The 22797-nt window shown below is 34.6% G+C and overlaps 1 protein-coding gene across 1 annotated transcript in view; it reads left to right on the forward strand.

Moving 5' to 3' along the window:
* LOC111052502 (ectopic P granules protein 5 homolog) overlaps nt 1–19253 on the forward strand; it is a 117723-nt gene extending 98470 nt beyond the window's left edge. The window contains 7 exon segments of the mRNA XM_039435062.1: nt 3050–3258; nt 4525–4776; nt 6019–6247; nt 10509–10647; nt 10649–10722; nt 13605–13739; nt 15615–19253. Of these exon segments, the coding sequence (XP_039290996.1) occupies nt 3050–3258; nt 4525–4776; nt 6019–6247; nt 10509–10647; nt 10649–10722; nt 13605–13739; nt 15615–15825 (1249 nt within the window). The 3' untranslated portion in view covers nt 15826–19253.
* The last annotated feature ends 3544 nt before the right edge of the window (nt 19254–22797 follow it).

Here is a 22797-nt window from a genome sequence, read left to right on the forward strand (position 1 = left end):
GTCACATCTCACGGGTTAAGCCCGGTCCTGACGCTCAAGTTTAGCTTCAGTCTTTTGCTCAAGCAAAAGTCGGAGCATGTAAGTCGTTGCGTCTGGACGGTAAAACGGATCGGACGGTCTTCAAGCTTAAGTCGTCAAACTTAAAATGTATCGGCCGGCAATCTTTTCCCATCAAACCGTCCGTCTTTTGCCTATCCACCAAAACCTAAATCGCGTGAAAATGGAGATAGAGAAATTGTGATTTCAGATTCGGATTCAGCGCCCTCAAATTAATAAAATGCCTCGCGAGTACTTGAAAATAAGCAAGTTTTTTTATCAATTGTATATAACGCCATTTAACCCTTCTTTTTCTTTCTTGATTCTCATGATACTCTCAGAATTTGATGTTGATATTATGATTTACTATCATTATATATTAAGATGTACTATATTGTTGATAAGAATACTATCTACAAAATCTCAATCCATTTACAATCACTGTCTCGAGTTATGACATGTAAACAAAGCCATTTAGCGATTAAGAGTAATATTTTTTCATTATTTATGTTGCTAAATATAGCATTATCCAGTTGAATCAGCGAAAAAAATACGATATAATTATTACTCATCTACCGGATATATGTCAACCGTATACAATTCAGACTCAATGAACCATATCACAATTCATATTGAAGTGACACATAACCTCTAGCTACTTTGGACTGTTGTAAAAATTAGAATTGGAATCGTTTTGGGCGTAAGTTAGCCTGTGGTACTTTTCTGTAAGTTTTATAATTCTGAATGATTGAATAAATAAATAAAACATAACAAGAACTGAACTTGTGAGCACAAAAATAGGAAAACGGACGACATAAGACGGATGCGTGTGGACGCAATTTTACATCCGTCTTCTGCTTGAACCAAACGATCCGTCTTTCGCTTGAGCAAAAGACTGATGGTCAACTTGAGCGTCTGGACCTGGCTTTATGCATACAGCAGGTGTCCACTTGGAGACGTGACGTACAAATCAAAATCAAAATTCATTTATTGTCAAAGACAAATTACAATTTGTATAGGCCACGTCATAAAAAAATTACATTTCATTACATATAATCATACCAAATAAAAACAACAAGAAATCATCACATCAATGTCTTGAAAATTCTCCATGTTGAAGGCAAAATATTCATCATTACACAGATGGAAATTACTGAGATATGCTAATGAATAAATTATTATTATTAAACGAAAATCCAAATAAAATGCTGTAATTCACCTCGATGACTAGTCCAGTCCATCTGTAACTGGTTGGCCGCTGTGGCTTCGTATAAAATGAGCGCTGCTATCCAGAGATTGTCAGTTTGGTGTAAGGGTAAGCATTCCTGACCGGCAATTGGGAGGTACTGGGTTCGATTCCCGGGCTGACAAATAATTTTTGAATAGTAGCGCTCATCGAATTTCCATCTAGCTGTTTACCCTGTTGTCAATATTTGCTGTAGCTGAAGTCTTCTGGGTGAATTACAGCATTTAATTTGGATTTTCGTGTAACAATGATAATTTATTCATCATTAGTATAAAAAGAGTTTCTTATTAGAAAATCCTTGATTTTAAGTATATATTCACTCACTAGTAAGCCTCTTATATTTAACGGTAACTGATAATAAAACCTAATTGCACAAGCCCTAAAACTAATATGACTAGATTTGTACCGACAATATTCATTTCCAAGGCTCAACCTATTTCTTGTGTTGTGCGAATGAACATCAAAATGACTAGAGAATGAGAGCAAGTTAGTCTTTACAAATAATAAACATTACAATTAATGTTACACACGTAAACGTGTGGCGTCGCGGCCAAAACCTTGATACAAATTAGCTGGATGATCAAATTTTATTGTATAGTGGGGAATGGTATAGATATCCATATATAGATATATGGTTATATCAGTGCTATTGCCAATTCAATCTTCTATCTATATATAAAAGCGAAATGGCACTCACTCACTGACTGACTGACTGACTCACTCGCAGAACTAAAAATCTACCGGACCAAAAACGTTCAAATTGGTAGGTATGTTCAGTTGGCCATTTAGAGGCGCACTAAGAACGGATTTGAAAAAATTTCCAAAGATACGCCCAAAATCTGCGTATTTCCAGCGTTTTCTCAGCTTTATCGAGAACAAATGAACAGAAAATGTTCAAATTTAGTACAGAAGCTCAGCTAGGGTGTAATAATGTTGTGTTAGAAGGAATTTGAAATAACGTCAAAGATTCGCTCAAAATTGCCGTTTTTCCAGCGTTTTTTGCTTTTTCTCAGATTTATCGAGAACAAATGAACAGAAAATGTTCAAATTTACTACAGAAGCTCAGCTGGGGTGTAATAATTTTGTGTTAGAAGGAATTTGAAATAACGCCAAAGATACACCCAAAATTAGCGTTTTTTGCGTTTTGTCAGTTATTCCATCAAGTAATAGACAGAAAATTTTCAAATTTGGTACAGAGGTTTAGCTAGGGTCTAAAAATCCTGTGATGAGGTGACTTCATCAAAGATACTCTCAAAATCAGCGTTTTTCCAACGTTTTTCTCAGCTTTTCTGCGTTTTCTCAGTACTTTGACTTTCTGATGGAATGAAGCATGCTCAAATGAAAAATGCAGGCGAGCGAAGCGAGTCCGCTGATCTCACTTTTGGACGATCCAGTCGGGGGTCCAGGCTAGACGGATATGGCGAGCGAAGCGAGCCTGACGGCTAGTTGCTTATATAGATAATAATTTTGATGCTTTATTGATATATAGTGCTATTATTAAATGCAATCTTTATTGAGTATTTGGACGAGTGAAGTTAGCTCCTACTGATGACTAGAGGTTTCAGCCGTTAACCATTTGTGGGTTTGTATATTCGATAAATACTTTCCACTACTTTCATCAATAACCTTCAAATTTTCAACTTGACATTTTTTATAATGTAAATCAAAGCATGTTTTCATAAGAGGAGCCTCAATCCAGGTGTACAGTAATCATTGTTATGTATTTTGAATTTTTTGAATATGGATAATCCCAATTTCAAATTACAGGTTACTTCAGGTAGCAGCCGGCCATGTTGGAAATGTCCCGCAATACCATCCGTCAACGCCGAAGAAACGGTTGATATTTGTGAGGGCCTCAGTCAAGCTACTGCTTTCGTGCCTCAGTCGATACAAACACCTCATCATATCCAGAATAAGCGAGGTGAAAGCAACTGTGCGTCGAATGGTCGATAAGATTGAAACATGTTTCATTTCAAGTGAGTACTTTCCCAATCGTCAGATAGAAAATTAATAAAAACATAAATGAAGTCACCTGGCTGGCTCAGGTCTTGTGTCAGAGTTTTCAGATCGCTCCTGGTTAATTTAGCAAGTAGTATTTTTGTTTTGACCAATTATAGTGATTGATAATTTTGTATGATGTAGATGAGGAAATATCAGATTCAAAAGTGAACAGTTACACAGTAAATGAAGGCAGAAATAGCTGAAAACTGGAAAATGAGCCGAAAATATGAGGTTTTTGGGCCACTCTGTATCTAGCACAAGGAAATTTTGCATGAAGAAATTGGTCTGGACTTCTCTTATGTACCCAAATAATATATTAAAAAATCAGAACTACAATATAAATTGCAAGCACACCCCCTTTTTTATGTCTATATTGACTGGACTATTTATGTCGCAACTATTACTGTTAACTCAAGCCGATTACTGTCAATTATTACTGTTTTGGCCGGGTGAGAGTGTGTTACGGCACAATATGAACAGAGACTATCAGCGTCACACAGCTTCACGGGAAAGAACTACATGGACTATCGGCTTGTGTTGAAATTTGCAACAGAAACGCCTTATACCACGGGATATCTACTTATGCTATTGTTTCTCTATGCTATTACTCAGTAACTAATATTCAGCAGAAGAATGATATTTAATAATAATACTTGATTATATTATTATTGGTTCCTCGTCTACTAAAAAAACGAATTATATAATAACATCTACCAAATGCACTATCCCAAAGTGAGATTCGCATTATGAAGTTAGTCGAAATGATAGGCTGGCATAGTTGCCAAGTTTCTTCTTGCAACACCTTCTACAGTAGAAAGCTTTGGTTGAAGTAGTCTGGTGGTGTATCTGATATGATTGTTTTATTCAACGAAATTGACATGTAAAACAAGAATAGGTGTTCAAAATTTGAAGCTGATTGATCAATTCTTTCTCAAGTTATTGCAGAACATACATGTAGACGAGTGATCGGATGGGCACGTTAAAATGTCGGTCCCGGCTGAAGTATGACAGTCGTAAGGCCTATTGACGGCTCAAATGATATATTCAGGCGAGGTGGAACTTCCGTCAGGAACTCCCCACCAATAAAAGCCATACGAATATTATACCAGTAGACGGACAAAGACTTTGGCCTTCAGTAAGTCAAAAGTGAGAACTCGCTAACGCTCGTTCAATCAATTATTGTTGATTCTGGCTATAGAGGGAGTTTGTCATCATTAGTTTAAGAATCATATTTTTTCCAGGTCCCCCAGGACCGCAACGGGTGTGCGAGGCGGGACTGATTTTGTCCGAATTCTTGGTTCTGGTGAACCAATCACCGAGCAGCACAGTGTCGGAGCTAGCAGTGTCGGCAACTGTTGACTGGCTGAGCTCGAGGGATTGTTCCAGTGTGGTGGTGGCAGGACTGCTTCGCATACTGGGGACCACGGTGCAAGATGAACAGCACTTTGGCTCGTTAATGGAGGCTGCACTTACCGCATTCTTCAGACGGAGAGGTTTGTATTTTGTATAATATAAAGTAAATATTATTTACTCAACAATACAAATCGTTCAACTCTAATATTTTTTCTTATAAAAATAAATAATATTTTATATTTTTTCTTCAGGTCTATTTTTGAATATAAATAAAAATAAAAATTCTTCTAATTCATACCCTGTATAGTTATTTATCAACTCTATCAACTGGCATAACTCTCCTCCCTGGGAAACTAACAGGGGGTCCACCCCATCCTTGAAAAATGGACTCTGTAACCTCCTTCTCGTGCATGAGGTAGGTAGGTGAAGCAGTTTATTCAAAAGAACAAATAATAGTTGAGATATTTCATATGTAGAACAGCTGTTTTGACGGCTTTTAAAAAAATATTATCTAATTTCATAAAATACCTAATTCACACGAAGGTAAATGTACTCTGAAAGCAATTATTATATACTATAATACTATTATTGATCGTAGTTTCATGCTTGTCTCTTCATTCACTCAATTCACTCACGGTTGAAATGTATTCATCATCTCAGTTTAAGCGGAGATTGATGATCAGCTGTTCATTTTAGATCTTGAATGAAACACACTGTGAGAATTGCATCCATATCTTCATGCAAACTTTGAATAGTGCATACACTAACTACCTCCTGTATCAATTAAGCATTTAAACGTTACCAATGATAACTCAAATAGTGATACAGTCCTAAGTGAAGTGAGATGATGAAAAGACAAACATTGAACAAGCATAAAATATGATGATTCATTTTTAGAAGATTGATTGGAGTTGAATAATTTGAGTTTGGGTTTGAAATGGTAATGTCAGTTGAAATTGTCAGGGCTTGGCAAGAAAGAGAGCGATCTGCGATTAGAGCAGTCAGAGGTATCTATAAATGATAAAACTGGCCATCAACGACAGAACATTAATGGACGAACATGCATGACACATGTTCATCATGCATACACACATGTTTTGTCATCAGTGAAAGGCTTTGAACAAAAACAGCTGTTTGACAGCAGCTTCTAACATAAAAAAACTAATAACATTAAATAAACCATTGGAAAATTATAATTATACAAAACCATACCTCAAAAAGTTCGTTCTAAGCCTTTTGATGTGATGACACAACATGTTTATCATTCATGTACTCTCGTCAGTAGCCAGCCTTGGATGTCCTCCTAAGGATTGTAGATTGCACATCGTTTTCTGTGTGGCAGGGTTCATAAAATCTTGTCAAAAACTAAATTATTGTTGCAGTTTCTGTGAGCGGCAGTACAACAAGCAAAGAGTGGTGGAGCACAGCGGCCTGTACTATGCAACCTGTGGTGAGACATGGGTACACGGCTCAAGGTCACATCCTGATCAGCAACGGCCATCTGCTGACACTCTATGCCATTGTGCTGAAGATGTACCACGCTGATATGGAGGTCAAAGAGCAGGCAGCCATACTCAATCAGCTGCTAGAGTGGATCACTGCTATCAAAATGTAAGGCTGCAATTATCAATTTACAATGTTTCACTAATTTTTAATACTCTGGTCGTCTCAAAAGTAAGTTACACTATTTTTTATATCCGCGCAGTTGGCAGGAGACGTATGGGATTCACAGGGAACTTTTGTCAGGGTTTACAGATGGAATTAAATAGAGAATGCATTTATTGAAATGCTAATTAATATATAATAATTATTTAACGAAAATCCTAAATAAATGCTGTAAATCACCCCGAAGACTTCTGCTACTGCAGACATTGACAACAGGGTTAACAGCTAGATGGAAATTCGATGAGAACTACTATCCAAAAATTATTTGCCAGCCCGGGAATCGAACCCGGTACCTCCCAATTGCTAGTCAGGAATGCTTACCCTTACACCAAACTGACAATCTCTGGATAGCAGCGCTCATTTTATACGAAGCCATAGCGGCCAACCAGTTTACAGATGGAATTAAATAGAGAACGCATTTATTCAAATGCTAATTAATATATCATTATCATTTAACGAAAATCCTAAATAATAATTATATATTAATTAGCATTTGAATAAATATAATTCTCTATTCAATTCCATCTGTAAACTGGTTGGCCGCTATGGCTTCGAATAAAATGAGCGCTGCTATCCAGAGATTGTCAGTTTGGTGTAAGGGTAAGAATTCCTGACTAGCAATTGGGAGGTACCGGGTTCGATTCCCGGGCTGGCAAATAATTTTTGGATAGTAGTTCTCATCGAATTTCCATCTAGCTGTTAACCCTGTTGTCAATGTCTGCAGTAGCAGAAGTCTTCGGGGTGATTTACAGCATTTATTTAGGATTTTCGTTAAATAATAATTATATTTTGTCAGGGTGTTGTGATAGCACTGTAAAATTTCTAAGAGGCCGCCATGACTTATTTTTGTCAGTTGCGATCAAACCACTTACTCCTAACGCCGATTGCAGTGATATTCGTTTTTTAACGGCAAACAATAAAAATGCAACTGAAATTCATCGTGGGTCGTACAGTGTGTACGGTGAAAACGTTATGTTCTCGTTCGCGCCAATCATTTATTGAAGGCAGGACAACAGCACGACGAACAACGAAGCGGCCGCCCATCCACTTCACGCATCCCGAACATTGTCGAAGGGTTTGGATGGGATGTTTTCGGATACCCACCATACTCCCCTGATTTCGCTCCAAGCGACTTTCATCTGTTTCCAAAGCTGAAACAACGGAAGACGCTTGGCAAACGATGAAAGTCTCAAAGAAGAAGTTCAGACATGGCTAACCAGTTTGGCGGCAGAATGGTATGACACTGGATTAAAAAAACTTATACCACGATACCAAAAATGGATTTACATTGAAGGAGATTATGTAGAAAAATTACTGATACGTGTAGTTTCTCAAATATAACGTCTTAAACAAATTGTGTGTGTTATTTCTCTTTTTATTCAATAGTGTAACTTACTTTAGAGACAACCCACGTAGTATAGGCCTACTTCGCACCTAAGGTGTTTATCGGCTTGAGATCGCAGTTTTCAAGTTTGAGACAAAGTCGAGAACTGGTAATAGTATATTTCGCACCTAGAGCAGAAAATTAGATTTTTCCGGCTCGAAATCGGGTTTCAAGTCCGAGGCCGTAGGCCGAGGACTAGAAAAGATTGAGAGCCGGAAAATCATTTATGCCCGTGGTGCGAACGCTAGTTTTGCCACACACAAAATGAGAATAGTTGTTTACCAAGCACTTCCGAAAGCAGAAGTGTAAGGTGATAGCTCTAGCAAATCTGAGGTAATCTGAATATCAGGAAATTGTCCAAGTATTTTTATTTTTTATTCTGATTTGTCTAAATAACCTAAAAGAGGATGATCAATTATGTGGGAGGTTGATTTTATACTTTTTTATTCTTTCAAATGACAATAAGATGTTATTATTATAAAAATGTTTTAATCATTGAATAATGAACACAAATAATGAAAAGTTTTTTTGATCAGATGTTTTTGATCACCTTTCTTAGTTCCATGTTAGCGGCTGGAAAGGGTACTCTTTCCGGCCTAGGCCGGAAAGAAACCTGTTCTGACGTCAGACGAGAGTTGTCTGCAAACAATGTCTTTCAGATCTACGTAGGGACTGGAAAACAGCTGCTTTCTGTGCAGTGTGGCGAAAAACATTTTTGTCCGAGTTGCGAAAGATGTTTTTTGCCACATAACAAAAGCAAACTCATAACTAGACGAATTAAAAATTTTACATACTGTAAACAATATACAAACTTAGAATTCGACTGGAAACTTGATAAACTGATAATTTGACAAGCTGAACTTGACTTAGGCTACTTGATATTCCTTCAGATATACCGGTATCAGCTATCAAGTAAGGCAGTGGCAAGGTAGAGAGTCAGCAACAAATGGAAATTCACGAATGACGAAGCATCATCAGGTCTGAACTACTGAACTGATTTACTAAAACTTTGCATATAGATACTTAATTTTCCGAGGACGGTTGTAGGCCTATTTTCAGTTATTCAAGATTTAAATACGTCAAGTACTGAGTTCAGATTGTCAAGTTTACAATTCGTCATGTTTTCAGGACGTCAAGTTTCCAGTTTGTGATACTTTGCTCGAGTGGTCATCTACCTATTTGTTCATAATATTATAAAGAAAATAATTGGCTTATCTCTATATATAAAAATCTGATGTGGCGCACTCACACAACTTTCCTTGCCGTTATTAAATTTGATCACCTGACGCTAGTGTTCCCGCGGATCTCAAGTCTACTACTCAAAGATTTGTGCCAGCTGGTGACAGGGCAATAACGCTGGAGACACACATGAGGTCTGCTATCTCTTCATAGTGAATGATTCAATAGAATCAACAATAATTTGCAATTGAATAATCACATTTTCTCGAATTTAAAGCTTATTTTTAATTTTAGGTGAAAATGTTACTAGACACTAATTGCAGAGATTTTCATGCTCAATCTACTCCACTTGATTTTTTTTGTTTCAATTGTATCTGAAGCCTGATAATTGGGAATCTATCTGCATTGATGGGGCGGAGCTCCTGAAATTTTTACAGATATGGGACTTGTGGCAGTTGATAGAGCTTATCAATGACTATTTTAGGTATGAATTTGATCAAAATCGTTGGAGCCGTTTCCGAGAAAATCACGAAAAACCCTGTTTTTGACAACATTTTCGCCATTTTAGCCGCCATCTTGAATTGCATTTGATCGAAATTGTTCGTGTCGGATCCTCATAGTGAACGGACCTTAAGTTTCAAATTTCAAGTCATTCCGTTAATTGGGAGATGAGATATCGTGTACACAGACGCACATACACTCATACACACACACACACACACACACACACACACACACACACACACACACACACACACACACACACACTGTGTAACGTTCGAAATTCGGATGGATAAATAAAAATTCCTATATGAAAATAACGTGACAACACATACAGACCAATACCCAAAAACCAGTTTTTTGGACTCAGGGGACCTTGAAACGTATAGAAATTTAGAAATTGGGGTACCTTAATTTTTTTCGGAAAGCAATACTTTCCTTACCTATGGTAATAGGGCAAGGGAAGTAAAAATGAATGTCTGTTTGTGTGTTAGTTTGTTTGTTCCCTATAGACTCGAAAACTACTTGACAGAACGGCATGCAACTTGGGGAATATGTTGTGTGAATATTGATGATGTTTCTGAACAGAAATATTTATAGGGGGGCTAATAATAATTATATATTAATCCATTTTACAGACCTATGTTTTCGAAGTGGTCGGCCGAGCGGCTAACGTAGAACGGGAAGATCATAATGATTCAAGATCATGTTGTGATAATATTATTTAACATATAAACTTACCACCTGTAATAAACACGTCACTCTGTGATAAAATTGTTTACTGGTATTAAAACGGTAGTTTTAAGCACATAGGAAGTCCGTATTGGGATGTAAATGAGAATATTGATTTTCAGATATATTTCGTGATTCACCAAATAAAGTCAAGTGTGACATGAGATACATTGACTTTTTGGCGGTACAAAGTTCGCCGGGTAAGCTAGTACATAAATATAGGATACATGTTTGACGCATCATCACGTCTGAACTACTGAACTGATTAACTTATCCACGTAATTTTGACATAATAATAAATAATTATTCTATTTTTTTATGTATCCTGGAACATTTTACAACACAATATTTCGCACAGTGCAAAGCACGGGTTATCTGCTAGTTTTTTCAAGTATATCGATGATTTTGCAGAGAACCACAACTGGAGGCGAAAACTGTTCTCCTACTGCAAGAGGCGGTTCGACTGTGCTACGAACAGTGCAACCGTACTGAGGACACAGCGGCCGCAACTGCACAGTTAACAAAACTGGTTGGCTTACTCAACAAAATTCGCTGAACACAGGTCCGGGTCGTGGAGTCTATTGGGTGCTATAGGAATACGTAAACAGCCTGCTATTTCTAACAGGTATCAATCAAGTTTTTATACCTCCCAATCTTAGATTAAGTGTCAAAATTGATAACTTCCAGTGCCGGTTGCACAAAAGCCTGTTGAATTTCAATCGTAATTAAATTCCTCGAGAACCAATCAGAAATGTCCTTTTTTAAAAAGGCCTTCTTTTATTGATTCTCGTGGCATATAATCATGATAGAACTTGATAGGCGTTTGTGCAACCGGGCCTTAAGGCTGTGCAAAGGCTAAAAATAAACTTTCTACTGGTGATATTTTTCGAAGTTTTTCGATTTGTATATCATCAAGCTATCAAAATAAGAAAGTTTTCTCAGGAAAACATTTTTTCCGATCATTATTTTTTGAGATATGAGCGCCTGAAGTTTAAATTTTTGGGACAGAACATTTCAAATTCGGTAAGAGATAAATCCATGAGATTTAGAGGATTGATTCTTCATGGTATTGTTGAACTATTAATACAAAAATTTTCTGAAAATATCAATATTTAATAAATAATAGTTGGCCTCCACATCACCCCTTATAGCCAACCCGTTCCACCACATGGCGCCAAGTGACTGGTAAGTATGCTTAGGCATTTTCGTGCAATAGAACGGCACATGGCCTTGGTATATTGCAGCTGTCCAAAAAAAAAAACATTTAGAACTCGTATCACTCGAGTATGTTTTACATTGATCGGATTTCCCTCTTAAAAATGTTGGGTGCTTCAAAGAAGTCAATTTGATTAGACAATTTGTTGCCAACTTCAATACATCTCTCTAGAGGGGTGGTACAGCTTCTTAGGAAAGCGTGAAATTGATGATAGTGTCTCAAATTTCGTGGAGGAACAACGACTCCTCGATCACCAATATTCACTTGCCCATGAACACATTTATATAAGAACATCGCATAAAATTTGGTTCTTCTCCATTCCAGAGATTCAAATTTCACGGACTCGCAGAATTGTCTGTAAGACAAAAAGTTAAAGTGAAAGTAAAGTTATTCAATTTATATAAGAACATCGCATCAAATTTGGTTCTTCTCCATTCCAGAGATTCAAATTTCACGGACTCGCAGAATTGTCTGTAAGACAAGAAGTTAAAGTAAAGTAAAAGTAAAGTTATTCAATTTACCAAAAATGTCCAAAAATAACTCATAAAAATGTTTTCCTGAGAAAACTTTCTTATTTTGATAGCATGATGATATACAAATTCCATTTTCTTCTATAGTATAGTTTTCTGGGGTATTTCGAGTTGTTCCATCGTAATAGTTATACTCCAGAAGTGCGCGTTAAGAATAATGGCAGGAGAATCAATTAGAACCAGTTGCCTCCCACTCTTTAAAATAATATAAAATTCTCTCATTATCCAGCCTTGACATTCTTGAAGCTATATGTTTAATAAATAAAATCTTAAAAATTAATACTGGTGTTTCAATTTACAATTACAGAACCAGTTATTGTCAGTATCTGAGGATCTACGTCCATTATATGAGCAAAGTTTCAGAGGCTCGGGAATAAGCTTGTATAACGAACGCTCTTCCTGCAATACTCGGGAAACTCAAGGGGAAAATTCAGAGATCAGTTAAATAGAGAGTTTATTTATTTATTTGTCAATATAATAACAAATCATATAAATATGATCGGTAAACTGTAACAGAGAGTTACTGGAGATATGCGTGTTCACAGCTGAGGAGATTAGAACTCATTATGGGCAACTTATGGGGAGGTGAATTTTTACATAATAGCTTACATGTAGCCTATATCCTATACTATTAAACGAGAAATTTCTGTTTATATGTGTGTATTTCACCGGATCTCGAAAACGGCTCTAACGATTCTCACGAAATTCAGAACATAGTGGGTTTATAATATAAAAATTCGATTGCACTAGGTCTCATCCATGGGAAAACTTACTGAAGGAATTCATCCTTGGAAAAACAGCTGATAATAATTATTTCGTCGTCTGTTGATGTTGGAAGTGAGTGAGCGAGTTCATGTGTGTGGGACTGTGTCAAAATTATGACTCAGCTGTTGAACTTTTGTAATCATTCAATCAGGTACTTGGTGCCGGTTGCAAAAAAGCCGGGTTATTTTCAATCCTGATTAATTCCAGTAGATCTATCTTTTTGAAATCGTTTTCTCTGATTTGGTTCACGTGAAATAAATCAGGATTAAAATTTAACCGGCTTTTGTGCAACCGGGCCTTTGTGAGGGAAATTTTTGAATTCCTCTGGGAATTAATCTCAATTTACTGTGATAAGATAGAACATTTCCGTATGAACTATGAATGTTATTATAATTTCTTCTTTCGTAATAAACTTATCATGCTTTTGTACTTCAGAGCGAAGCTCGGTCCCCGATATTTAAAATTAATCTTGAATTTTATTGACAAATCCACATATCCCTTCCATGGGCGGTCAATGGATGATAAGAAATGAAATGAAATTTTTGTCTATTCCTTTTCGAATTGAAAATCGGGAGGCATGTGAACTCAAATTATCTGCTGAGTTCTAATAATAACACTGTAAACTGTATGTTGTTACAATGGAATAAAATGTTATGTTGTGATTCAATTCTGGTTGAGGAGGTCTTGTATTTTTTCTGAGGGTGATGTACGCATAAGATCCAGGCTGAGATCAGGTAGCAGGATGATGATGATGATGATGATGATGATGATGATGATGATGTGAGATGATTGAGCCTATCTTGAGGTGGGTCCTGAACAACCGTAAAACGGTTTTCAAATTCGTAAATTATATTTAGTGGAGCTGGCTTTTCAGGTGGTCACCCATCCAACGAGTTCACTTCCACTAATCTGACTTGTTTTTAGGTTAAATGTAAGATTTGTTAGATTTACCCAAATTATTGGTTGGCTATTAGTTTATTTTTGAATTGGTTACAGATTCCGCCTTATCTGTCGGATAGTAGCAGCCTATTTACTGGCGCAGTTACCTGAAGTGAAAGGTGTGCCAGAGTCACCCCAGTTAAACTTCAGGCTAAAAGAGCACGCTCCGGGATGTGTATCATTCACCAATGGGTAAGTTCTCTTTTTCTTCTTCTTTTCTCCTTCTTATTCTTCTTCTTCTCCTCCTCCTTCTCATTCTCCTTCTCCCACTACTTCTCCTTCTCCCTCTACTTCTCATTCTTCTTTCCCGGTCGTGTGTTTATAGGAAGGATATTATCTCATATCCTTTTCTGAGAATCGACATTGTTGAAACAGCACCGATTTATGTAGTTACATTACAATATTATATTATCGTTGTTCAGATTTCATTCAATCTTTATTCTCATGAATAAATTTCTCATACTTTGTCAAAATTATCAATTATGCCATTTTATAATAAAATAAAGTAAATCAGTGTATAAGCCAGTATATATTGTAACATACATAAATAACTCTAATCTAATCTAATTATTTTCCATCAGTAGTACCCTATTTTTCTTCTCTGAGTACCGTATTGTAATTGTTTGCTTCATCCAACAGTTTTCTTTTTCTTCTCCTTCTCCTTGTCATTACCATCTACACTAATTTTGTGAATATTGACCTTGAATCGATTCACAAAATTAGTGTAGATGGTAATGACATTCCTTACTGTAGCTCAGTTAAAAATTTAGGCATTATTATGAATAATACTCTTGACTGGTCAGAACAAGTGAACAAAACTTGTAAAAAGGTATTCTCAGCCATGCATGCATTGAAGAAAATGCACGATATTCTCCTAGAAACATTTAATTATTATTGGTTCAATCTCTCATCTTCCCATATTTAATGTATTGTATTCTGTTCTTAACGATATGCAAGTCACTCTGAATGATAAACTACAGCGTTGCCAAATTATTGTCTACGTTTCGTCTACTCTCTCCAACGCCATGATCATATCACCCCAGCCCACATTGCTAGTTCAACATTAAAGCTTCCCAATCAAAGGCTTTTTCGAATAGTCAAGCTTGTTAGAGATATCTTGAAATACGGTAATCCGAACTATTTTAAAGATGATTTCAAATTTGTCTCTGAAGGTAGGAGGATAGATGCTTCACATACTAGAACCGGAGAAAGTACTTTAAGGATACCCAATCATCGAACTACTATTTTCACAAAATCCTTCTTAGTCAGTGCCTGTCGTGCATGGAATGCACTTCCTGTTTCTATCAGGTCCATCGAGAGCCGAGCGAGCTTCATCCTGACTTTAAAAAAACATCTTTTGGAACAAATGACTGAAACTGTCCGGCCCTAGAACGATCACATGACAACCATCCCCCACCCATCCCACAAATACAAACCTTTAAACCTTTTATAGAACGAAATTGTGTATATATATATATTCATATTGATTAAATCTCTCACAATACTTCCATTAATAAATAAATCCTTAGTTTAAATAATGAAATTAACGTTTTGGTAGAGAGTTAGTGGGGAGGATATTTTTAATATTCTTTCCGAAGAATGGACATTGATATGTCCAAAGTTCCGCCAATTTATGTAGATGCATAACAATATAATTATTATCTATAGTTATTATATTACAAATTGCTTTTTCATATCATATACAGTTCAATAATTATTTTCTTAGTCTATATCATGTAAATTCATCTATAATTTTGCTGTATTGTAAGCTATTGTATATAAGTGTATAAGACAGTATATATTGTAATCTACATAAATAAAGTACTCAATCAATCAATCAATCAATCTCCTCCTCCTTCTCCTTATTTTACTCCCCCTACTTCTCCTTCTCATTTTTCTTCTCCTTCAGCAGTACCCTATTTTTTTCTGAATACTATATTTCTTTGCTTCACCCAATCAATAAATAAACATAATTGAAGCATTAATTTCAACTATCAGATAAATATCAAACAAAACAGATTAAAACTCCATTGATTTGAATTAGAATTATTTCATTTCGATTTGCAGTGGCGAAATAACACCGAACACCGAAGCTCTGAAGGCGGTCGCCCATCTAGAATCTCTCGTTCTGGATAAGGACTACACCGACCTGAAGAACGTTTGCGAGGAGGCAATTCTGCAAATTCAGCAGCCTGAGAACTCGCTTCACAATGCTCAATCAGTCATCAGTTCAATTGCATCCGAACTCTATACGGACGCGTTTCTGCATACTAAATGAACTCGTCATCTGACCGTGGTTTTGGTTTGATCTCTTTTAAATACTGTACCTATTATTCGTTGAATAATTATATCTGTTGATATTGTTGTATGGTTAATAATTATCCAATGAATTATTTAATTCATTTAATAATTATATCTGTTGATATTGTTGTTCATATGAATTTTAAGTTTACGTATGTTAACCCTCATTTCTTACAAAGATTAGTCATTAGTTCAAGCTATCATTAGTTACATCGATTTTTAATTAGTTTGTATCAGTATAATGTTTTCTGTAGGAATAATTTGATTGCATGGGAAGAGATTTTGTAGTATTTCTCCATAATTGAAAGAATGAAGTCCGGTTGCATAAAGGCCTTTTAAATCTTAATCATGATCAAATCTTTCGAGAAATCTTTAAAGAAGAAGGCTTCTCTGATTGGTCCTCGTGTCATTCTATCATGGTTAAGATTTAACAGGCTTTTGTGCAACCGGATCTAAGACTGATGTTGTCAATAAGACTATATTTGTTCAAAATTGATTTAAATTACAGAACCAGGTTTCATGGCAACACTCATTCGTGGCAACTGATCAGTTCAGCTGAAGATGTGGCAGGTAATTTCATGAAACCTGGTTCTGTAATTTAAATCGATTTTGAACAGATATAGTGGTATTGAAAACATCAACATCTTATACTTTCAATTTTTCTTTTGGATATTATCACTTTTTTCTATACATTTAGCTTCCCAATATTAGGAGCTGGTTTGAGTTTGATGAATAATATTTATCAATTTGACAATTAAAATATTTGAACATTTGATGAAATATTTTTTATTATTACTAAACAAAGATCCAAATTTATTGATTAGCATTTGAATAAATGCAATTTCTCATGCTTTGCCAAATATTTTATCAATTTGAACACTTATGCAAAGACAGCAATCTTAATGATTCATTAAATAGTTCATATTGATCTATCACCTAGCAGCTCGGAATGGAAAGTTAAATAGAATAAAATGTATAGTATCTTTTCTCTGGATTTTTTATATCTTTATTAGACTTATTCGACTCTTTCAGATTATTTTTTGAAAGTACTCAATAGTACAAATTTGAACACTTCCTCAAAGACATTAGTGGTTCATTTAATTGTTCAAATTGATTCATCACCTAGCAGCTCGCAATGAAAAGTTGAATAGAATAACATATATAGTATCTTTTCTCTGGATTTTTTGTATCTTTATTATACTTATTCGACTCTTTCAGATTATTTTTTGAAAGTACTCAATAGTACAAATTTGAACACTTCCTCAAAGACATTAGTGGTTCATTTAATTGTTCAAATTGATTCATCACCTAGCAGCTCGCAATGAAAAGTTGAATAGAATAACATATATAGTATCTTTTCTCTGGATTTTTTGTATCTTTATTAGACTTATTCGACTCTTTCAGATTATTTTTTGAAAGTACTCAATAGTACAAATTTGAACACTTCCTCAAAGACATTAGTGGTTCATTTAATTGTTCAAATTGATTCATCACCTAGCAGCTCGCAATGAAAAGTTGAATAGAATAACATATATAGTATCTTTTCTCTGGATTTTTTGTATCTTTATTATACTTATTCGACTCTTTCAGATTATTTTTTGAAAGTACTCAATAGTACAAATTTGAACATTTTCTCAAAGACATCAATCTTAGTGGTTCATTTAATTGTTCAAATTGATTCATCACCCAGCAGCTCGTAATGGAAAGTTAAATAGAATAGAATTTATAGTATCTTTTCTCTGGATTTTTTATCTTTATTAGACTTATTTGACTCTTTCAGAGTATTTTTTGAAAGTACTCAATGACTATTGCAATAACTATCTTCGTTCGGATGGGGGTTTGGATTTCTTCACTCTAATCATAAGTAGAAAATAAATGTTCTTGTTTTTTCTAAGATAGATTTCCAGTTTTTTTTTATAATAGCTTTTATTGAAATGTTGAACTTTTTATTTCCACTCTACGTTTACTACAGACTAAAAAGTAGACGAATTACTTTTGAAAATAATGGAGCTTTAGTTGAATTTGAAATACTTATTTCTTCATAGAAAAATAAAAAGTTATCATTCAATTTATTGATTCCAGTGCAATAGTATTTAGGTGAAGTGTTCAGAATCTAATGCATTCTTACTCACATAAATGGTGCTTTCTCACAATTTTCAAATTGTCAACTAATTGCATCCTCACAAATCTAGATCTAGACCTTACACAAGAGCAATTAAATTTTCAAAGATTTTAGAAAAATCATCACTTATTCTTCATTAGTATTTTTGTAGCTTCTTGGTGTCTAAACTGATCTATTAGAGCCACATTAGTAGTAACTGAAAATTACATGATTTAATTCTATAATTGAGATAGTTTTGCATCACCTCAAAGCTTTAAAAAATGTATTGAGTAGTAGAAACACTTTTAATAGTATAGATACTGACCTGTCTTTAAAGAGTAAGACATGGGACACTATTTTTAACAAGATAACAAATAACAGTTTTTACCAAAGATAACAGTTGGTTGAGGATTTTTAAATTATCTATGAACACAGATTAATCATCCTTGATTTAGATTTCAATTATAGCCTATCACTCATTCTTTACCTTTCACCTGGTGTTTTCCACAATTTTGGTCATTTGGTATTTAGTTTTTTGACAGTATTTTGATAAAAAGTTGCAATATTTTTTCCAAGTTGCGTCTTAAAGACTGCAGGAGAGAGTGCAAGTCCTTTCCCAATCTCACATTAATTATACATTATAACAATAATTTATATTTATAAAATTAGGCCTACTTTCATGGTTATTATTCAAGTGAAAGTCAGTTCCAATCCCAATTGAACTCTAAGGGCCGGTTTTCGAGCTCGGGATTTAGCTAAGTTCTAGAATTTAAACAGCTGGAGTCTAGAACTTGGTCAAATCCCGAGCTCGGGAACGGGCATACATAAGGTTTCAACAGCCAAGAATTAATTTCATTGTTTATCTTGATGGGTGATATTATTGTGGAAATTAGCTTATAAAGTTTCAATGTTCAAGTTTCAATTTGTGTAATATTCACATATTTAGGGGACCACACCACGACCACCTAAATTTCTATAAATTTAGAAGCAATTATACAAGCAAATATTAAAAGCAAATATACAAAACAATTTGTATAAATCTAGGTGGTTATGGCCACACTGATGCAACTTGTTGCAAAAATAAGCTAGAAAGCTTTAAAATGCCTTGACTAGTCTGGTTCTTGATTATTTATTTCATATACTTGAATTAATTGTACGATTCTCTTTCAATTCGTGTTTACAGACATTTGAAAATGGACCATATTTTGCCGAAGAGAGCCTTAATAATTCTTTCAAGGTTACTAAAAGAGAGGGGTATTTATGTAAGTTTTCTTTCTCATTATATTTTTGTACTTAATTTGCCATGACATGTAGACTGATATTTAATAATGCTGGGAAATATATTTTGAGTAGAAAATATAGGAATGTTGGTTATGGTTGTAATGTTGAAGTTTTTTATTGTTGGCTAGTAAATTTTACTTCAATTATTGTTCTTGTAATCGGAATTCGGTCTGATGATGAGTTTTGCAACTCGTATAATTAGAATATCAATAAGTTACCCTTATCATTACAGTAAGGGCCGGTTTCCGAGTATCTTTTCGGATGCAACACGTTGCTTTTGAGACGATACAACAGAGCATCTGTTGCTTATGGGAAGATACATAAAGGGCCGGTTTCCGAGTATCTTTTCGGATGCAACTCGTTGCTTTTGAGACGATACAACAGAGCATCTGTTGCTTATGGGAAGATACATAAAGGGCCGGTTTCCGAGTATCTTTTCGGATGCAACACGTTGCTTTTGAGACGATACAACAGAGCATCTGTTGCTTATGGGAAGATACATAAAGGGCCGGTTTCCGAGCTCGGGATTTAGCCAAGTCCTAGACTTTAAACAGCTGGAGTCAGAAAATTGGCTTTCCAAAACGGGGCGTAGTCGCAGTCATTGTCACAGTCACGTTTGAATTAAATATCGAATAACTAGAAAATTGAAGACGAAATAACATAAAGAGAAAATAGTGTAGAGTTTCAGCTATTTTGAATTATTTAGGAATGTCTAATTTCGTCAAGGAAAAACGTTTCCAATTATAGAAATTAGAAAATAAAAACTACGACTACTGTTATAAAAGCTGCGACTATGCCCCGTTTTGGAAAGGCAATTTCTGACTCCAGCTGTTTGAAGTCTAGGACTTAGCTAAATCTCGAGCTCGGAAACCGGCCCTAAAAGTTATCATTATGTAAATAATAGCCTACATTGAGAATTTCCTCATCATTTTTATCTATTATAATTTGAAGTGGGTTTAATGGCATTTGAATTGAAACAATACTCTTCACCTATTTCTGAGTTTCTATATAATAATGAAAGTTTATATCAATTTATCAATTTGACAAACTAATTAGGTGTAGTATTCTATTAAATTTTTGTGTAGTTGAGAAGTTGATATTGTGGAAATTATTCATATTGAATGAAAAAGACCAAGAAATTATCAAAAACCACAGATTTATTGATACTTAGAAAGACCGGTTTCGGTTATTACACCATTGTCAATCTCTGATAAACTGGCTTATCCAATTATCTGGTTTATCCTGGTTTAACCGATAAACTGGTTTATCAGAGATTGACAATGGTGTAATAACCGAAACCGGTCTTTCCAAGTATCAATAAATCTGTGGTTTTTGACAATTTTTTAGTCTTTCTCATTCAATATTCTATTAACTTGAACTTGATATTCTTGAAGAAGGAAACATTTGTAATCTAAAATTTAATAAAATAATTTCAAGAGGTGATCCTTCTAATCTCCATAAATCCTTGTGAAACTATCCTTAGCATGAATACTGTATTCAATATATTAACGCTGTATAGTCAAGCGCTTAGCTCTAGGGACAAGCTAATTCCGCTAGATCGCTCCAGCTGTACTATTCACTTGCTGCCCGAGCATAGCAGGCGTAAAACCGTGCTTTAAAGGTACACATACCAGCGGCTATTATTGTGTCTATAAAAGAAGTTTAAGCATTAACTTTATTCATCAAGAACAGCGCTACAAGTTGCTATGAATTTGAAGCCTATAGAACGAACATTGAATGTGAAGAAGGAGTTTAAAATGCATAAAAATTTAATTTTTTTCAGATTTTCAAAAACAAAGTTGACGTAATCTTTGCTATATTGAAGAGGAGACTTGCATATTTTTCTCAAATTTTTCTGACCAGTAGTTTTTGTAGGGTATGTGTACCATCTGCCTCAAAAAAGTGACTTTTGAAGCCCTATTGTTAGCTAACAAAAGCTGATAAAAATATTTCAATTCATAGATTATGTCCTAAGAACCTGTCCAATAGATTAGAAAAAGAAAAAAAAAATTCTATTGTTGAATGCACAACCTTCTTTATATAATTTCATACTCCTTGTTGAACTATGCTATACACTTCCTTTCTACTGTTTTGTACTGTGCAATAATCATTTTACAATATTTTTGTAATTAGTAATAGTTGGTTGATTAATATAGTGAATTATGGTTGTAGTTTTTCCTTACTAACCTCTTCTACTTATTCTTTGATTCATTTATAATGAATCAACTCCTTCAACTGTTTTGAATTACTTATTATGAATTCAACTGTAGACTGTAGATTGATTAAACTCCTCATTAGTTACCATATTTTTATTGAAACATTACCTTAACAATTACCTTACTAGAACCTTGTCAGTTTCCCAAAAATACGGTATTCTCCAGGAGGGGATTCTTTCTAAATTACAATATCTGTGATCCTTATCTTAATGAACTCCGCTCATTGTATTTACTAATTTTATCAATTGTTAGGAATTTTAAGAACTTGGATTGATAGTGAGAGAACTTGGCGGGCAATTTATTCCATCATATTTTCATTTTATATTTCACATCACAACTTTATGAATTTTCAAATCTGGTTTTTAAATCAACACTTCTTATTGTAGTTTCCAACATCTGAAGAATGAGCTGAAATCTAATATTTTCAAGAAATTGAAATCTAGTATTATCAAAATTCTCACAATGCTTTTTAACCTATATTTACTTGTCACAATAAAATCTTTAAAAAGAATCACCTTAATACCTGCCTACATTGATAAATAAAATCTTTCCGTTGTATGTATATTTTGTGAAACTATCTTGTATTTATGGGCAATTTGTAATTTTTGCTAATAAATGTGTTGATCACTGTTATAGCTTAAATTATGTGGTATTTCTTTTCTTATTAAATTTTACTCCTACCTAATTGAGTATTAATTCGCCGAAAGACAAATAATAAATATTTTACTTGAAAAGTAACACTTCTCATTTGTCATTGATTACTCTTGAAGATGATCAATATTCAGGAGATAACATGACGGCATATTATCTGAAATGTTATGTTATGAGGTAAAATTCAAGGGTTGTGGCTGTAGTAAATAGTATGTGTATGATAAACAACTGCACACTTTGGCTCAACTCACACTTACGCGACTCAAGTCGAGAAGAGACTGCAACTCTGTGTTTTCAAGTCGACTCTAGTCTTCGCGACTGTCACCATTTGAAAACACATGCTGCGTCGAGAAGAGACTTGAGTTGCAGTCTCTTCTCGACTTGAGTCGCGTACGTGTGAGTTAAGGCTGTGCAAAGGCTAAAAATAAACTTTATACTGGTGATATATTTCAAGTTATCCGATTTGTATATCATCAAGCTATCAAAATTAAAAAGTTTTCTCAGGAAAACATTTTTTCCGATCATTACTTATTGAGATATGAACGCCTAAAGTTTAAATTTTTGGGACAGAACATTTCAAATTCGGTAAGAGATACATTCATGCTATTTAGAGGATAGATTCTTCACGGCATTGATGATCTAGTAAAAAAATTTCCAAAAATATAGATTTTTAAAAAAGTTATTCAATTTACCAAAAATA

The sequence above is a fragment of the Nilaparvata lugens genome, chromosome 8 (assembly GCF_014356525.2).
Source record: "Nilaparvata lugens isolate BPH chromosome 8, ASM1435652v1, whole genome shotgun sequence".
NCBI classification, from domain to species: domain Eukaryota; kingdom Metazoa; phylum Arthropoda; class Insecta; order Hemiptera; family Delphacidae; genus Nilaparvata; species Nilaparvata lugens.